This window comes from Diplotaxodon limnothrissa, linkage group LG5 (genome assembly GCF_057381915.1).
Source record: "Diplotaxodon limnothrissa isolate DT_005_m linkage group LG5, D_limnothrissa_male_GT1.1, whole genome shotgun sequence".
Taxonomy (NCBI): domain Eukaryota; kingdom Metazoa; phylum Chordata; class Actinopteri; order Cichliformes; family Cichlidae; genus Diplotaxodon; species Diplotaxodon limnothrissa.
The window spans coordinates 1,685,754-1,704,590 of NC_140600.1; the positions used below are offsets into that span (position 1 = coordinate 1,685,754).

Genomic DNA, 18,837 nt, shown 5'->3' on the forward strand with positions numbered 1-18,837 from the left:
TGCATCACTGTCACCACAGTGTTTGTTTTTATTCAAAGGCTTTATGGCTTTAATAACTGGGGGGCCGGTCTCTAGTCAAAATGCCCGGGCTGTGTTTTTGTCCCAGTCCAGCCCTGGGCACGACATGCAGTGAATTAATCTGAGAGGGTGCATTAAAAAATAAATGCCGGGCCAGCAGTGCACATCGCAAATTAGCTCGCATAGACACATTAGTTGTGCCGCTTCCTAATGATGGTATCTCAGCTAACAACCCCAACTACCAGATTCAACTTGTAATTGGCTAAAATCACTTAGCCTACCGGTGAGAGGGACGTTGCTAGCTGGCAGTCTTTTAAAGCGATGTTGAAATTTCCACATTCTGACACTTCAAATGCTTCAGGAGCTGTCGGCTCAGCGCAGCATCAGCACCACGGATACATCCGTAGACTCGAGACAGAATTCACAATGTGTTTTCGGGACTTTCAGGTGTTTGGACCAATGTTTTCTTTTCTGATCAAACCAGAAAGGTTTGTCAGCTGGATTTGTCTCGCATTAACTGGCTGGACACAGAGGACATCGAAATGCAGCTGATTGAACTGAAAAGCTCGACTCTGTGGGGTCAAAGTTTGCAGAACTACGAACTCAGCTGGAATCCACAGCTGTGCGTGTTCATGGAGCTGCATGTTCACCTGCTGGACATCACTACCTGACAGGTTTAACCCTTTAAAGCCAGTTGGAGCGGGCACGCTCCGTTTCTCATAACTATTTTTAGATCCCTGTAGAACCTGAACCGTGTAAGCTAGCGCAATAATTTTTTTTGCATATGAAACTGGAGGAGTTCCAAACTCCCTTTTATTTCCAAAATATTGGAAAAGGTAGTTCTAAAACAACTACAGGCCTTTTTAGATGCAAATGCTATTAATGAAAAGTTTCAGTCTGGTTTTAAACCTCGCCACAGCACAGAGACAGCCTTACTTAGAGCCTTACTCTGGATATTCTGTGGTCTTAGTTTTACTTGACTTGTCTGCTGCTTTTGACACGGTTAACCACAACATTCTTCTATCAAGACTGGAACATGTTGTTGGTCTCAAAGGTACGGTTTTATCTTGGTTTAAATCCTACCTCTCAGAGAGGTCGTTCTCTGTTGCTATGGGGCAACACTCCTCGGCTTCTGCCCCTATTTATTGTGGTGTGCCTCAAGGGTCCGTGCTCGGTCCTGCTCTCTTCTCTTTGTACATGTTGCCCTTGGGATTAATTTTTAGTAAATACAACATCTCCTTTCACTGTTATGCCGATGATATCCAGATTAATTTACCTTTGAAATCCGATGTGACTGCTTCTTTGCCTTCTTTTGCGTTCCTCTGTTCAACCTCTGTTCAACTGTTTGCATGAAGTTAAAATTTGGTTATCACATAATTTTCTTACATTGAACGAGAATAAGACCGAAACCATAGTCTTTGGTAGTCACACTCCGCTAGACCAGTTAGTTGATGCCCTAGGCCCTCTCACTAGCCATCTTTCGTCCACTGTAAGAAACCTCGGAGTGTTCCTGGATGGCTCTTTTAAACTTGAGAAACAGGTGTCCACTGTGGTAAAAAACAGCTTTTACCAGTTGCGTCAGATTTCCAAAGCAAAGCCGTTCCTTCCTTTAAAGGACCTTGAAACGCTTATCCACACATTTATTACATCCAGATTGGACGACTGTAACTCCCTCTACTCGGGCCTCCAACACTCCTCTCTTTGCCGGCTCCAGTTAATTCAAAATGCAGCTGCGCGTCTTTTAACAGGTACGAGAATTCATGAACACATAACTCCAATTTTAGCCAAATTACATTGGCTCCCTGTTAAATATCGTATAGATTTTAAAATTCTTTTGTTCACTTTTAATATTTTGAATAATTTAGCACCCAGTTATCTTTCTGATTTACTCCACTCATACAATCCCAACAGAGCACTTAGATCGTCCAACCACAGGCTCCTAGCACAACCTAGGACTCGAATGAAGTCGAGAGGTGACCGGGCCTTTGCATCTGTGGCACCCAGACTCTGGAATAACCTCCCCGTTCATATTCGCACTGCCGAGTCTATCCAGTCTTTTAAATTACGCCTTAAAACTTATTTTTTTACTTTGGTTTTTGATTCTGTCTAGTTGGCTGTTTTAGCTTGTTGCGTTGTTACCTATTGTTTGTTGTCCTCTTTTATTGTTTGTTTTAACTGTCTCATGTTTTTATTGACTGTGAAGCACTATGGTCAACACTGTTGTTTTAATATGTGCTATATAAATAAATTTTGATTTGATTTGATTTGATTACATCTTATGCCATCAGCTTGTCCTCGGTCACGGTTTCCTTCCACATAAAGCTTTGCAAAAATTGCATAAAAAGCACTTGCAGCAACAAAAACATAATATTCCAGAAACACGCTTTGCCGATCCGATCAGCTGTTCATAACACTTCCCACATTGAAAAAGCTGTCAGCGAACGATCGCATGTCCACCATTTCCTGCCCGGAAGTGACGTCATTTTCGCGGAAAATGTAGTTGTAGGCCTTAAAAGCCTATACTGGTGTTTTTATAAGTCATGTTTGACTTTTCTGAATAGTTGCTGGGATGCTTAGAACTCAAATTGCACTGCTGGAAATAGTTTATTTTGATGCACCTGCTGTTTTCTTTGCAAATTTGCATCATAGGATTGTTTTTTCGTTTTTCCTGCAGTATATAAAAATTGCTGTATCTCTAAATTAAACTATGAAGACACTTAAAATAAATTTCCTGTTGTTGTAAACTATTTTTTGCAATTTTTTTGTATTTAAAATTTTGAGGGATAAACCTCTTAAATTTCTCCAAGTAGAAATTTATGTAAAAAAACAAACAAAAAGATTTTCAATTTTCTTGTAGTTTATTGCACTTTTTTGCAATTAATGTAGTTACTATGGACTTAATGCATACATATATTTAAAATATGGGCTATACTGGTTGTATTGATGTATATAAACTTGAAATGCTCCCAAAAATGGCTCCACAGCATGTAAAAATATAAAGTAAGCTCTGGCGGACTTGGTTCTATGGTAGGTCTTAAAGGGTTAACTGGCTTTAGAATATTGCAGAGGCCTTATTGACAGTGTTTGGCTCTACATGTCTGTGTGAGCAGGTTTTCTCTCACATGAGTCCTCAGGTAGCCTCTGAATGCTGGACACTCGGAGACCTGTGTCTCTGAGTGGGAGACCACAGATCACATTAACATGTGTGTCTCTGTATTAACAAACATGCCATATTGGCCCAGTTTATTTTTCTTATCATTGTTATGAGGAGACCATAAATAGCATTTGGATTTTCTGTTGTACAGTTGTTAAGAAATATACTCTAAAACACTTCTTCAGTAGAGAATCAGAGAAGAGAAACACACAGAACTTCTTGCTAACAAGGGCAGCCTCCAGAACTGAGACTCGCACTGAGAAACTGCCCTGGTCTTTATTTATACTCTTCAGTGAGCGTTTGTTCCTTACATTGGATCGTGGAGGTGTGTGTGTGTGTGTGTGTGTGTGTGTGTGTGTGTGTGTGTGTGTGTGTGTGGTCAGAGTGTGGCCCCATATACGACTTCCCTTAACCTGCTGGTCTGGAAAATCCAGCAGTTCATCTATATGTAAAAAAGCACTTAAACTAAACCTGACATAGCTACGTTAATCCTACCGTAAAACAATAAGACAAGGTACGACCTCTCCCAGGATGTGGGGGTGAACGCCAGAACACCTTGAAAGAATGTCACAGACCCCCTAGGATGAGACATTCTTTCAATATGCCACCAAATATATACTTCTAAACATGATTACATGCAGTATTCTACCATATCAAACTTATATCATTAAAATATTATACTGACTACTAAGTACAATTTTCCATTGACAACAGTTCATTTGCTGTTATGGATAAAAAGTTTTTTTTTGTTTCAAAATAGCTGATAAGTATTCGCTGATAGCTGCCAACATCTGCGAACAAATATAATCCTATAAAGTTGTTTTATATAGTGTGTAACTGTTAATATAGAGCGTTATTAAATTTATTGCTAATGCAATCATATGGCACATTGACTTTTGAGGAAATTTTCGATGGCACGTGTCTGTGAACGGAAGTCACAGTTTTGTTTCAGTCAAACGAGTTGAAAAGTGTTGAACTCACACTGACAAACTGCAAAAACTAAACTAAGGAGCAAACAGAACAAATGGTCGCAAGCAGTCTTGCTTGCTTTATTTAAAGTAGATTTATATATATAAATACCTCTGTGCCTGGTATAGATATGAAAGTGGTCATATTTTTTCAGTTATATGTGCACTAATATATACATATTGACTATAACGGCAGACTGTATGTAAACAAAACTCAACAACTTTTTTATGCTGTGCAGTGTATAAATGACTGGACATTACAAATGTGATGATCAGCAAGCAGAGACATTGCTTGACTAATTTCTATATATTACTAAACACAATAAATGCATGTACCAACAAGGCCTTTGTGAATGTGTCATAAACAGTGAAAGATTTCAAATTTCAGTATGTGTTATAAAAGTAGAGCGAAAACTTTGACAGAGAAAGCTAGCAGAGCCCTATGTAAAGCTCTTAAAATATGACCTTTTTTTCTGTTGTTAACCATGAATTGCTAGCAGATTATTGCATTGTGCTGTGTTGATCCACGTTCCACAAAAAACCACTGTAAACTGGCTAAGCACATAAAGGTTGGACCAATTACCAGCAACAACCACAGGCTTCCAGCTATAAAACAGGACACTCCCTCAGCAGCTACTTTTCACATGTAGTTGTCAAGCGCTGAGATATTACACAAAGCACATTAAAAACTGGGGAAAGAACTTCAACAGTTTCCCATAGGCTAACACAACGCAAGTGGAAGGTCTTGGCTGTAGTGGTGCATATTTTCCCTTCCTCTGCTCTCTGGTAAATGAATTAATTAAACGAAGGAAAACTCTAGGAAAGTTGGTCCGACCAGCATACGTAGCCTTAGCGTTGTTCTCCTTCGCTATAACAACTCAAGTTTGCAAGCACTAAACAATCCCATAGTGCCACCTACTGACATTCTTTGGGGGCAGCAGTTAATTTTCATGAGGCAAATTTTAGGTGGGTTACATAAATAATTTTAATTAATTAATTAATTAATATATATCTAATATATACATGTAGCTCAAATGACTGACATTTTACTCTACCCTGTAAAACTTTGTGACATGTGTATGTATCTTTGCAGATAGCGTAACTAGACTGCTGACAAGATCACACAAGCCTCAGGACAGATAATTAGTCGCTGCACTGTGCTTCACAGCTCACCAAGGCCGCCTGCATAATTTATTTTATTTTTTTCCAACACATTTTAAACCAAATCTTTGGATCCACTTCACACTTTTGAAATAAATAGCAAACAATAAATACATAAATCATTCAATTAAGTCAGTCAGAAAGAAAAGAAGCTGTATTAGCTGTGTCAGTACACACACACACACAAATAAAACACTGCATAAGTTTTTCAAATGCTGTCAAATTATCTTGACATTTCCTGCAGCTTCTGTACGACATTGGTGGCTTTTGAAGCTGTTTTCATACAATCAGTATAAGAGGCCATTGCTTCCCTGTCGGGTGGAGTCAGAGGCAGTTCTAGCTGAACAGACTAAACGGCCGGGATCATATGGTATTCTGAATTTTTTCTAATTCAAAGCCAGCATGGGTGATGATTGGGCTCAAAGTGTACAGTCATGGTAAAAAAACAAAACCAGTATGCTCTTATTCACATCTCAGGTTTCAAATATCATTCTGAAAACTGTCTCGTCATTACCAGGTCTTACAAAAAAAAATCAGCAACAAATCCATGAAACATCCTACCTCGTCATTATCAGCTTAACTAAAGCTAAACTGAAACACAAAAGCAATGTGTGGAAAAACTAGAAGGCCGATCCAATACAGCAAATCTGGATAATAAGTCCATTCTCTGATCCTGTGAGTATTACCCTGTAGGCAGTGCAGAGCTTGGACAGAGCTGAGATGTGACTCTATATTCTGGACATCTAGAATATGCCTACTCTGATAAAAACCAGCAGCCCTGAGTAGCGTTCCAGGCCTGGCATCTTACCAGCCACACCCACTGCGGCAGCTCCCGTCTTGATCGGTGCATCTAATTAAAAATTACACAATAATCAAATCACTTGAATTGCACTTGTCTAACTCTATTTTGTTCTGCTATTTAACAGGGGGGACATGGAAAAGAGAAGGGTCAAGTCCTATAGGCATGACCCAAAGAGGACTATCAGTGATTATCAGTGGTCATTGTCACTGTGGGCCACTCTTTTTATGATATTGCCGCAGCGCACAGCTTTGTTTATGCACAGCTTTCTTCAGGTCACAGAGTTTCAATGAGATTGAGGTCTGGACTTGAGTGTAACATTCACATGCGCTATTTATGTAACGCATTTGTGTATATGCACTATTAGTGAACAAGGGCCATTGATTTAAAGGTCTTGTGTTTTTTTAGATGTAGCTCTAAGCTAAGCCTGTCATTTGGAAAAGCCTTCCAAATAAGCCGCTTCAGTCTTTTACTAATTAAATTTGTGGTATGAATGTGTAACATGCTTAATGAGGCCCTAGAATTAAAATGTACCTATTTGAATTTTTGCACTTTCTCTGAGACAAAATCTGAAATCAAGCGCAATTTCTTGATTCTTTTTAAGTTATTTTTTTATACTGAATAATGGCATTGAGTCATATGTATCTTATGTCATGCTGTATTGTTCATCTGATTTACCTATTTTTCCAACTTGCCATATTAACATTATTACGTAGTGGTACACGAAACTGACGGAGGGTGTACTTTCTTTTTACACCGTTCTTGTGTACCTCTCTATCACTCTATTTGTGGAAGGAGAGGAGAGTGATGGAGGAGAAACCCGTGCTACGTCACCTCACAGATGACCAAAATGAAAATGCTGTGTGTGCTCACACATAGTTTGCAAGAACACCACCAAACTTGAATCCCAGCCTCTCTAGGATATCAACCCCTGCTGCTTCGTGGACATGAGATGAGCCCGCAGTTCCCACCGTCTACCACCGCCACCTGCAATGCTACCACCGAGCCTGGACACGAACACGTAAGGTAGCGCCGCTACAATTAGACACATGAACCAGGGGCTTCATAGTCCTAAGACTATGCTTTCTCCTCACCATCTACTAGCCATCCTGTTTTCACGACTCCTCAGGACAATCTGGCACGGAGTGCTAACAGTGACCTTGGGTCTTTGATTCCAACATTTTGCATTTCTGTTCAGGACTTTCTTTGAAAGTAGGAAATCATTTATGTTTTTCTGAATTAATTATCTTTAGTTCTTTGTTCCTTTTGGTGTTAGTTCCCATTTGTGTCCACTCTGTCCTACTCTCACCTCCGTGTCCTGTCATGATCTCTCCACGTTTTTTTTACCTTCAGTCTCTCTACTCAAGTCCCCGTTGTCATGTCTCTGTGTCGTCTGTCAATGTGGCGTTCTGTGTTCTCTGTCTTGTCAAGTTCCTGTCTTTAGTTCTTGTCTCTGTGTTTATCTCTTCCTGTTACTGTGTCCATTTCTCTGTGTTTTGTCCTTTGGTCCATTAATATTTCTTTGTCAGTCTACTGTGACTCATCTTCCACCAGTGAAATTACAACCTTTACATGCTGGTTTCCTGTATTGTTAAATAATGAATTAAGTTTGTGTGGAACCATCCATAGATAGCTATATATTATGAAATTATCAAATCTATATGTCATAATATTCTGAGTAACATTTATATTTAAAAATTGAATTAATATCGCATTATTCAAACTAAAATCGATTCGAATCAGGAAATCGATACATACAAACCATACACGACAGCAGCTCTCACTGCCATCTTGTAAACCTTTCCTTTCTCTCTTGCTGCTATCCTTCTGTCACAGATCACCCCTAAGACCCGTCTCCATGTTTCTTCTCCTCTCTTGTGCTCTTGTGTCTGTGGCTTTGGTAGGTCAACCCTGGGTAGGTAACTCATCTACCTTCTCTATCTCTACTCCTTGTGTCTTTGCTGTTTCTTTCATGCTAAGACAGAAATTAAATAGCATACTTTCGGCATTGATGAGTGACTATGTTCAGTTTTACAATACTAGTGTACAAACCCTTACACACAGTTTTATATTATCAGATTCTGCAGACCAACACCACCATGTTTGTCTCATAAGGACAGGAAAGAAGAGAATACGCATGTTTATTTTTTACAGGTTTCTATACTGAATCGAAATAGGTTTCATATCCATTCATTTATAAATATTTGGTGAAAGCACTCAGAAGTGCATCTGCTACTGACAGCTAATGAACAGGAAGTCAGCAATTAAAGATAGAATGCTAACACACTAATTCAAAGCATCAACTGAAAGTTGGAGATGCCCAGAGGCTTCATGTACGATAGCCATTTCCACCTGATGTACTTTCAAGTACCTTCTGCTCATCACCTTGCACACTGAACAGCTACTGACAACTCAGGCAAAATGTAAAAATTCATTTATGATCCAGTTTTAAGTGAACAAATACAAAATATTGTTTTTATTCCAGAATTTCTACTTTCAGAATTTCAGATTAGTGAGGCTAGTCTGAAAGTGGCCAAATTCTTCATTGAGATAAATTAGAAAATGTAAAATGCAACGATTTACAGGATTGGTACTCAGTAGTAACTGTCATGGAACCATGCTTTTTAACTGCCCCGACCCAAGGGCAGGCACTGATGACAGCGTAGCATTGAGGGAGTTTATTTATAGTGCAGGAGCATGGTGGGGACTTAAACTAACAAAACCCAAACTGGTAGAAACTAACAAAAGAACATAAGGAAAGTAGAAAACATTACAAAAACTGGAATGCCGGGAAGGAGGAGCCTGAGACATAAATACAGAGGATGATACAGAGGATGGCATGCAGACAAACGAGCACAGGGCTTAAATACACAGAGGGATAGCAGGGGAATGAGACACAGGAGGAGAGCACAGCTGGGAGTAATCAAACATGATGAGACCAAGGGGAAGCAAAACTGAAAACATGAACATAGGACAAAGTAAAACAGGAAACATAACACAGAGACGCAGACTTGACAAGGGGAGACAGAGCTAACAAGGAACACAGAGACAGAAACCAAAAGACTAGAAATCACCAAAGAACTAGGGAGCTAGAAATACAGCAGTCCCTCGTGTATCGCGGGAGTTACGTTCTAAAAATAACCCGCGATAGGTGAAATCCACGAAGTAGCCAACTTTATTTTTTTACAATTATTATAGATGTTTTAAGGCTGTAAAACCCGTCACTACAGACTTTATACACTTTTCTCAGACAGGCAGGAACATTTTCAAATTTTTCTCTCTTGTTTAAACTCCATCCATCCATCCGTTCGCTTCCGCTTATCCTTTTCAGGGTCGCGGGGGGCGCTGGAGCCTATCCCAGCTGTCATAGGGCGAGAGGCGGGTACACCCTGGACAGGTCGCCAGTCTGTCGCAGGTTTAAACTCTCAAAGTTCAAACCGTAAAGTTTTTGTAGTCCAGTATTATAGAAACCAAAGGGCCCCACGGTTGCCTTAGACAGTGCAAAACGATTCGTCAACATTGTTGTTTGTTGGGGAGAAAACTTACAAACATACAGTACAGCACTTCAGAATCACACTGCTAGCAATCACAGATTTATGTAAATTTGACAACCTGAACGCACCCTGTACTGTACAAGAGACACGGCATGGAGGAGATTGATTGACAATGCTCCACAGCCAATCAGGACGCAGAACACAATGCGCTGTAAAAAACAAACAAACAAACAAAAGCATGCAAAATTGCACAAAAAAAATAAATCCACAAAACAGCGAGGCTGCGAAAGGTGAACCACGTTATAGCGAGTTACCTCTGTACTGCAAACCAAAATCAAGAGACCAGCTGTGAAAACGTTTGATGAAATTAGAGATCAATGATAGTACAAAACTCAAAGCACTGGTTCGCAGTCCCAGGAAAGTAACAATCTGTGCTCTGCAGGAATGTTACGACTCTACAGACAGGGACATGCTTAAAGAGACTTGTGTGGATGTTTCAGACATGCATACTGGTGTCATACTCAGAGGTGGGAAGGAGCAAAGTACAAATACTTTGAAAAATACTTTGTTACTGTAATTAAGTAAAATTTTAAAACTTTACATGAGGAGTGCCAGTTGTCTGGATTAAAATCATTTTCATTAATGTTGTGGTGCAAGCCGTAAAGGCACCTTTTTCACAGAAGAAAAAGAAAAAACAGTGTCTTTGTCCATCGCTCTAATAAAGCTAACACAACAAAGTGTGTGGACAGCCCCAGGGAAAGAAGGCTCTGAAAGGTGCTAAGAAACAAACCCGCACTGCAGCACACAAAGCTAAACACCTCTAACCTGTAAGTAATGAAAAGATACGTCCGGGCACCACAGGCTTCCTGTTGACCAGTGCGAAGGACAGCTCAGTCTGCAGGAACACAGCCGAGAACTTGATGAGATGCTGTCCGAAGCGTAGAGTCGCCATGTGTCACTGACTGCCAGGCCTGGAAGAAATGCAGGTGCAACAGGTTGTCAGTAACATCACACTAAACAAAGCTTCTGTTCACTGGCTGTATTTATGGTCTGTCCCAGGCAGAGCCCTCTTTTTGTGGGCTCTACCAGAGTCTGCTTTGTAACTGAAAGGCAATTTTCCAGCTGTAATTTTCTCACATTTTGTTTGGTTCTATTTTGTGTGTTGATTTGTAGGTATTTGAGTATTTGTTGATTAATGATAAGTGGGATGTACTGTGGCATAAGATTTACCGCTAAGTTTAACTTTGTTTGCTCCAGATGTGGTAGTTGTGTAGTTGTGGTAGTGTACACACAGGGCCAAACCTCGGCTTAGCTATTCTCTGAGTGCACGTTCAGAGCTGAGCTCCATATATTTCTGGTCCTCATTAATACTGCTAGTCTGATAAAACAGAGCTGAACTTAACTGAAGTTAAAGTGGAGAATTGTAGGCAGTGAAAGATACGTCTTTTTATTGTTTATTACAAACAGCCAGAATAGGTTTCATGGTGACTCATGTTCTTTTTTGAACAGAGCACACACACAAAGCCACTTTCTTTTTATGCTGTCTAATATTGTTACATACCAGTGAAAATGTCCATTAATATACTGATATTAACTCGGAGACATGCATAATGTGTTCAATCAATTTCTGAATCCCACAATATGTAATAATGACTTAAATATGCTGGAGCAGCCTGATGTGTACGTTTAAGGTGGCACATGCATTCATTAATGCATGTGTGGTTCAGAATCTGACAGTAAGTATATGTTCTGCAACATGTCAACGGTAACACTTAGAATTCAGTTTATATTCTTTTTTTTTTTTTAGTGGAATAATTTATAATAAATCAGCCCTCCTTTGAATAAATAATGCGTTCCTCCTGTGTTGTTGGATTGATCCAAAGATCACTCCAATTTACACATTGATCCACACACTAATCCTGATATAAGAGCATCTGTTGTATTGTTGGGAGGTCAGTGATCCCTCAGCTGCTGTTCACTGATCTGAATTTCCTTTCTGTTTCAGCACAGAAAGACACAAATAATAATATGCATTATTAACCCTTATTACTTTGGTTAGCAAGTTTCATTGGTTTGTTTTCACCCACTTATTTGCTCCTGATACACTGATGACCATTATTTAAATGAACTGGCTGCATTTTTCTATAAGATGTGTATTTCCTTACCAATCCCAATGGTCCACTTCTGAAATGTGTGTGTGTGTATATATATATATATATTAGGGGTGCAACGATATTCGTATCGATATTGAACCGTTCGATACAGTGCTTTCGGTTCGGTACGCATATGTATCGAACAATACAACATTTGTAATTTATTTTATCAACTTTCCTTCTGACGATGCTGTCTGTGTTGAGCGCTCAGTGAATCTGCGTTCGACTACTCCGCCTAGGCTGCACTGTCGAGCGCAGATCCACTGAGCGCTCAACACAGACAGCATAGTCAGAAGGAAGAGCGCAGGGCAAGCTAGCGAGACAGAAGTTAAGCTCTACTTGCAAGATGGACCTCCCCCACTCTCATTCAGATCTGGCGTTTGGAATTATTTTGGTTTTCATGTGACGTATGACCCTGAAGGTAAGCGAGTCATGGACTAAAGTAAAACAGTATGTTGGATGTGCCACGCAATGCTTAATTACATGGGTGGGAACTAGTGTGTTAGCGCAGTTAGCTCGTTAACGTGTTTGCCGTCTAGCCCCATGCACGGGGCGATCGGCGGTAGCTCGTTAACGGAGATTTGCCGTGTTGTGGCGTTAAGGTCATTTCAACGAGATTAACCTGAAAGCACTAGTGGGAACACAACGAATATGACTGCACATTTACGCTGACATCATCCTAGTGCAAAGACAAAAACAACAAGCATGCTACTAACTTTAGCCGAGTCATTTAGACAGCTGTTAGCACATGATTCTCCTTATGCTGCTGAGAATATAACCCAGAAGAAGCAGATAGTATAGCTTTTATTTTGGAAAGAGACATTTCTCTGTAATAAACTCTCTTTTCCAAAGATGAGTGATTCCTCAATCAGATACAGGGCTCGCAAAATCGCTAGCCCGACGTCCTGGGGCTAGCGATTTTTTCAGTCGGGCTACCAAAATCTATCTCTTCCCTGCCCGTCGGGCTATTGTAGGAAGGAAAAATATATGTCAATGCTTTTGCATTCTTTCAGAAATGTAGCTGGGTAATTATGTCATTGGCATCGGTGAGCCACTGTCAATATGTGACATATTGAAGTCGCGTTTGAATTTGCGCTTGTTTTTTGCTTTCACTTTGCAATCGCGCGAACTGTGAGTGATGATAATTTGTGCACCAATTCCTCTGACATCGTCTTATTAATCGTTAGCTTACTATGCAAACATGACAAGTGAAATCTCCCGCAGCTTAAACATGTGAGAGGTTGATCGCGCAGAGAATCGCTGAGCTTATGTGAGTCCGTGTGTAAAAGCAGCAGGATATATATTTTAGTTCTGCTGAGCCAAATAAGACAGGTCAGGGTGAAGAAGTGACAGCCAAAGAAAAGCTTACCACAAAACGGAGAAGTTATGACAAATCAGACTATAAGGCAAAAAGAAAGTGCAGCTTTATGGTTTCATGGACAAAAGAATTTCTGTTGCTGCGATATGACGAGCTAAATAACCAGGGCTGCACATAAGTGGTCCGCAGGTGCGCATTCGCTGTCAAAATAAAAAACACGCACAAGGGTTAGGGTTAAATTTAAAAACTGTACTTTTGAGTTAAAATATATATTTATAATTTTAATAAATGACAAATTAAAAAGGCATGAACATTTTTTTTGTATCGAAAAAATATCGAACCGTGACACCAAAGTATCGAACCGAACCGAACCGTGAATTTTGTGTATCGTTGCACCCCTAATATATATATATATATATATATATATATATATATACACACACACATATATATACACACACACATATATATACACACGCACACACATATATATATACACATACACATATATATACACACACACATATATATATATATATATATACACACACATATATATATACACATACATATAATAAATCAATGCATTGTAAATAAAGACATGCATGTACTGGTGACACTGTGTGCTGCCGGTCCTTTCTACTACACCCACCTACACTCTTTCATAAAAATCTTAGCAAAGCAGGAGGGGAGCCCTGCTGTCAGTGATGAAGCAACCTGCTAATGCATAATCTGGGTAAGAAAAGAGACTTTCATTTAATTAAAGAACATCTATGACAAGACTTTCACTGTGCAGTCCCCTACATCATACTCGGCACAAATAGGAAAAAAGGTCGTGAAAAGAGAATCTTATTTAGATTCAATTTTCTGATTGGAGATAAGTGAACAATATATCTGTCAGGCACACTTATCACATCTTCAGACCAAAATTACATGTTGACAAAAGGATAAGTAGATCGCTAATGGAGTAAGTGGTAATACAAAGACTAGAATAGAATAGAAATATCCTTTATTGTCCCTCACTGGGGAAATTCAGGTGTTCCGGCAGTAAAGTGACAGGCAGATGGAGCATGCAAAAAAAGTGAAGAATATTAAATTAAAAACAAGAAGTAAGAGACTGTACAGTTATTAAAAATAGCATAATCAGATAATTTTTTCAATGTAATAAATGTGCTGTATATTTGTGCTTAAAACAACAACAACATACTTTTAAAGAAAATGGAAAAACTGTGCAAATGCCAGCAGGGATGTAAACAATTTATTGTGTTTGTTGTGAGCAGTGATGGTTACAAAGTCTAACGGCTGCTGGGAGGAAGGACCTGCGATAACGAATATCTAGTCCTTGTGAAATTCTCTCAACTCATAATGATAGTCAAACCAAGACAGTTAGATGGAAATCATTGCAATGCTCTCTTATTTAGCCAAGAAAGGGTTATGCTGTCTTTACCATCCATGTATATAACCAGTGTTGGGAAGGTTACTTTTAAAATGTATTCCACTACAGATTACAGATTACATGCTCCAAAATGTATTTTGTAACATATTCTGTTATGTTACTCAATGAGAGTAACGTATTCTGAATCTTTGAATTACTTAATATATTATCATGCTGTTTACAACTACATGAATGCACTATTGCTGTGATTTATTACTATTACTGAAGGTTACTCTCCACACCAACACCAGCTAGATGTTTAAATCTTAATATAATGAGTAACAGTAGGTGGACATTAGGTAAGGCTGCACTTTTTGCAGCGATCTCGTGTAGAAAACTATTCAGCGCGCGTATATAAAACAGGTCCGCGGCTCCGAACCGTAGTAAAGGGACCTCTGGCTAATACGTCGAAAACTAGCTTTACTTTGTTGTCTGGGTCACTTTGCTAGCGAGAGACAGAGAGAGGCGTTGAAAGGCTGCTCCAATGGAGCTTATTGTTTCAGAGGAAAACATGAACACAGCGTACAGTCGAGTTTCTCCCTCCCTCGCTCACAGACACATAACAGGTATGGCAGTCCATTCGCCCTGCAGCACAGACTACACTGCCCACCAGGCTACATTCTTTAGGGTGATGCCTGTAACACTCTGCCTATTGCCTTCATATTAAATCATTTTTTGAATAGCGGGCCCAACACTCTAAAGGAAAAGAAAGACAACGCAGGAAATTTCACACCTTGCTTTCAAAAACACACACTCCTCATTCTGAATCTACACAACCCGGAGAAGAAAACACACCTGAAGACAGTCAGGAGAAATGGGTTAAGAACTTTTCAGACAGGATTCTCACTGAACCTGAAAAGAGAGTATTAGCCAAAGGACTCAATTTTGCCATTTCCCCGCAACAGTTGCCCATAGTGGACCTCATCACAGCCACAGAATCTGCCATACGGATTAATAAATTATCACAGACAGAAGCAGAGCAAATCAGGATGAAAGTCTCAGCCACACTCTCCAGTGCCAAAGTCCCTCCATCCAACCTCACAATACAGGAAAAGAAGGCCGTCGCTTCCCTGAGCAAAGACCACAACATCACTGTTTTACCAGCTGATAAGGGAAGATGCACCGTGGTCCTAAACACTACAGATTACCACACAAAGATCACTACTCTCCTCAGTGACAACAATACCTATGAAGCCTTAAAGCGAGACCCCACAAGCAGCTACAAAAAGAAAGTTATAGCTTGCCTTCAAGACTTTGAAAAGGACAAAATCATTGCCCGCCTCACATATCACCGCCTTTACCCAGGGGATGCCATACCCTGCATCTATGGACTTCCTAAAATCCACAAGGAAGCTGTCCCACTCAGACCCATAGTCAGTAGCATAAACTCAGCCACTTATAACATTGCTAAACACCTTGCTACCATCCTTGCTCCTCTCATGGGGAACAACCCACACCACATCAAGAACTCCACCGACTTCACCGACAAGGTCCAGAAACTTACCCTGGATCCAGATGAAACCATGGTGTCCTTTGATGTAGTCTCTCTCTTCACTTGCATACCCACCACGGAGGCCGTGGAGACTGTCAGAAAACGACTACAAGAAGACAGCTCCTTGGAGGACAGGACCAACTTCACACCCGATCAGATCTGCACACTGTTAGACCTCTGCCTCACCACTACATATTTCAAATACAACGAAGGCTTCTACAGACAAAAACATGGCTATGCCATGGGCTCCCCCGTGTCACCTATTGTAGCCAACCTTTACATGGAGGAAGTGGAGTACCCAGTACCCAGCCACTGGTACAGATATGTGGACGACACCTGGGTCAAAATCAAGACACAAGAAGTGGAATCCTTCACTGCGCACATTAACGCTGTGGATAAAAACATCAAGTTCACCAGGGAAGACAAGACTCAGCAGTCCATCTGCATCTTAAGTATAAAGGTCACTCTTTCGAGGATGCCAATGTTCACATTTTGGACAGAGAGGACAGATGGTTTGAAAGAGGAGTGAAAGAAGCATCTATGTCCACTGTGAGCGACCATCTTTGAACAGAGGCGGGGGTTTACGACACCAACTCTCTGCCATCTATAATCCAGTTCTGAGATCCCTTCCCAGACGCCTTAACGCCCACTCACATCCTGGGCCATCTGACCTCAGGAATTCGCATGATAAGGTGAGGCCAGGTTTCACAATGAACTCACCCGAAACTCTGGCTGATTGGGACCCACACCCAGTTTCACACCTTGGCTCAGGCGATTAGAGGATCATCAGGGGGTCCTTTTGTCCCTCTGTGGGGGGAAACTCCCACTAGGTTTATATCTGGGACTCTCCACCATTTGACCTTAGAACTGAAGAAGCTTCTCGGATGAGAGGTGAAGCATCTTCAAGCAACTTAAAGAAGTCCAGACGCTTTTCTTTGCAAGCTCCTTTGACTACGATGACGTGGATGACTGAGAACCTTCACAGATATATATACAATGATTTTACCAGTCCGGCCCACTTGAGAATAGACTTTTCTCCATGTGGCCCCTGAACTAAAATGAGTTTGACACCCCTGCATCAGAGCATCTTAATGCGTGTTTTGTTTGGGTTTCCACCGGCGTGGAATTACCAAAAATATAATTACATCTGAGAGAAGGTAAAAAGACTCGAAATCCAGCCATTTTTGTTTACTGTCACGGGTTACCAGGGCAAGCCGTGTGTAAAGGATTTAGGACACGGAGGCTGGACCAGGCGACGCTGAAGGCAGAGACACGGAGGCTGGACCAGGCGACGCTGAGGGCGGAGACACGGAGGCTGGACCAGGCGACGCTGAGGGCGGAGACACGGAGGCTGGACCAGGTGACGCTGAGGATGAAGACACGGAGGCTGGACCAGGCGACAGTGAGGGCGAAGACACGGAGGCTGGACCAGGCGAGGCAGAAGCTGAAGAAGAGGCTGCTGCAGGCGAGGATGATGAAGCTGGACCAGACGAGGATGAAGACTCTGAAGCTGGACCAGATGGCATGAAAGCCGGAGACGGTGGCGCTGCAGGTGACGGCGTGGAAGCCGGAGACGGTGGCGCTGCAGGCGACGCCGTGGAAGCCGGAGACGGTGGCACTGCAGGTGACGGCGTGGCAGCCGCAGGTGGTGGCGCTGCAGGCTGGACGGATCCCTTGGACCCTCCAGCGACGACAGGAGACGAAGGCCGTAGCGGTCCCTCGGACCCTCCAGCAGAGACAGGAGACGAAGGCCGGAGCGGTCCCTTGGACCCTCCAGCGGAGACAGGAGACGAAGGCCGGAGCGGTCCATCGGACCCTCCAGCGGAGGCTATCACAAAGCCAGCAGGCACGGAGTCCTCTAGCCGACCGTCGTTTCCTCCCCACAGACGGCTCCGATAGGCCAGGCAAAACCACATCCGGCGGGTCGGGCAGCGAGGCAATAATGGCTGAGAGAAGGTGTGGTGTGTTGTGGAGAAAGGCCTGCATGGTCGGGGGAAGTGATTCCAATAGCCATGGAAGGCCCGAAAAGAGCCGTTGTAGCCTGCTTTCAACGGCGCGGCAAAGCTCTTTCGGAGGGTTTTCCAACCACAGCCCGAGGAGAATCTCCACATTGTAAGTGATGTCGTCCCGGAGCTCCTTGGACTGATTCAGTGCCGCTGGGTCCATGGTGGCTGGTTTGTACTGTCACGGGTTGCCAGGGCAAGCCGTGTGTGAATGATTTAGGACCCAGGAAACGGCAGCCAGTGTTGGGGAGTAATGGAATACATGTGCCGCCGTTACGTATTTAAAATACAAAATATGAGTAACTGTATTCCGTTACAGTTACCGTTTAAAAAGGTGGTATTCAGAATACAGTTACTTTGTTGAAATAAATGGATTACACGGTGGTACTTCCCTGTTTCATATTGTTGCGGGTAAGGACTGTTTGGGTTTTGTTTGACAGCTACATTCTGTTGTTCCAGGTGGCAGCGTTACGGTTGCCATGGTTACAGGGTGACGCTCTCTCTCTGCGTGTTTCCTGGGTGAGAGAGCGCCTTTTTGTTGTTGTTGTTGTTGTGCTAAGCTAATAGGTATAGCTCTAAAGCATGCAGCCTGATGGGCAGTGTAGTCCGTGCTGCAGGGAGAATGGACTGCTGTACCCGTTATGTGTCTGTGAGCGAGGAGGGAGAAAAAGGAAAAGTAGAGCTGTCATCGAGCAAAAACGGGAGCTGGAAGCATGTAAATATAATAATAACCACTGCAGCCAAACAGAGAGCCTGATGAGCCCAGTTTGAGTAAGCTGTTAAGACTCGACTGTACGCTGTGTTCGTGTTTTCCTCCAAAACAATAAGCTCAGTTGGAGCAG

The 18,837-nt window shown here is 41.7% G+C and overlaps 1 protein-coding gene across 2 annotated transcripts in view; it reads right to left on the reverse strand.

Annotated features, from left to right (window-relative positions):
* The window catches only part of fhit (fragile histidine triad diadenosine triphosphatase), a 137,619-nt gene that overhangs the window by 78,349 nt on the left and 40,433 nt on the right, over positions 1 to 18,837 (reverse strand). For both annotated transcript variants that reach the window (XM_085353668.1, XM_085353669.1), the window contains one exon: positions 10,441 to 10,565. In XM_085353668.1, coding sequence (XP_085209794.1) covers positions 10,441 to 10,546 — 106 coding nt within the window. In that variant the 5' untranslated portion in view covers positions 10,547 to 10,565. The remainder of the gene's footprint in view (positions 1 to 10,440; positions 10,566 to 18,837) is intronic.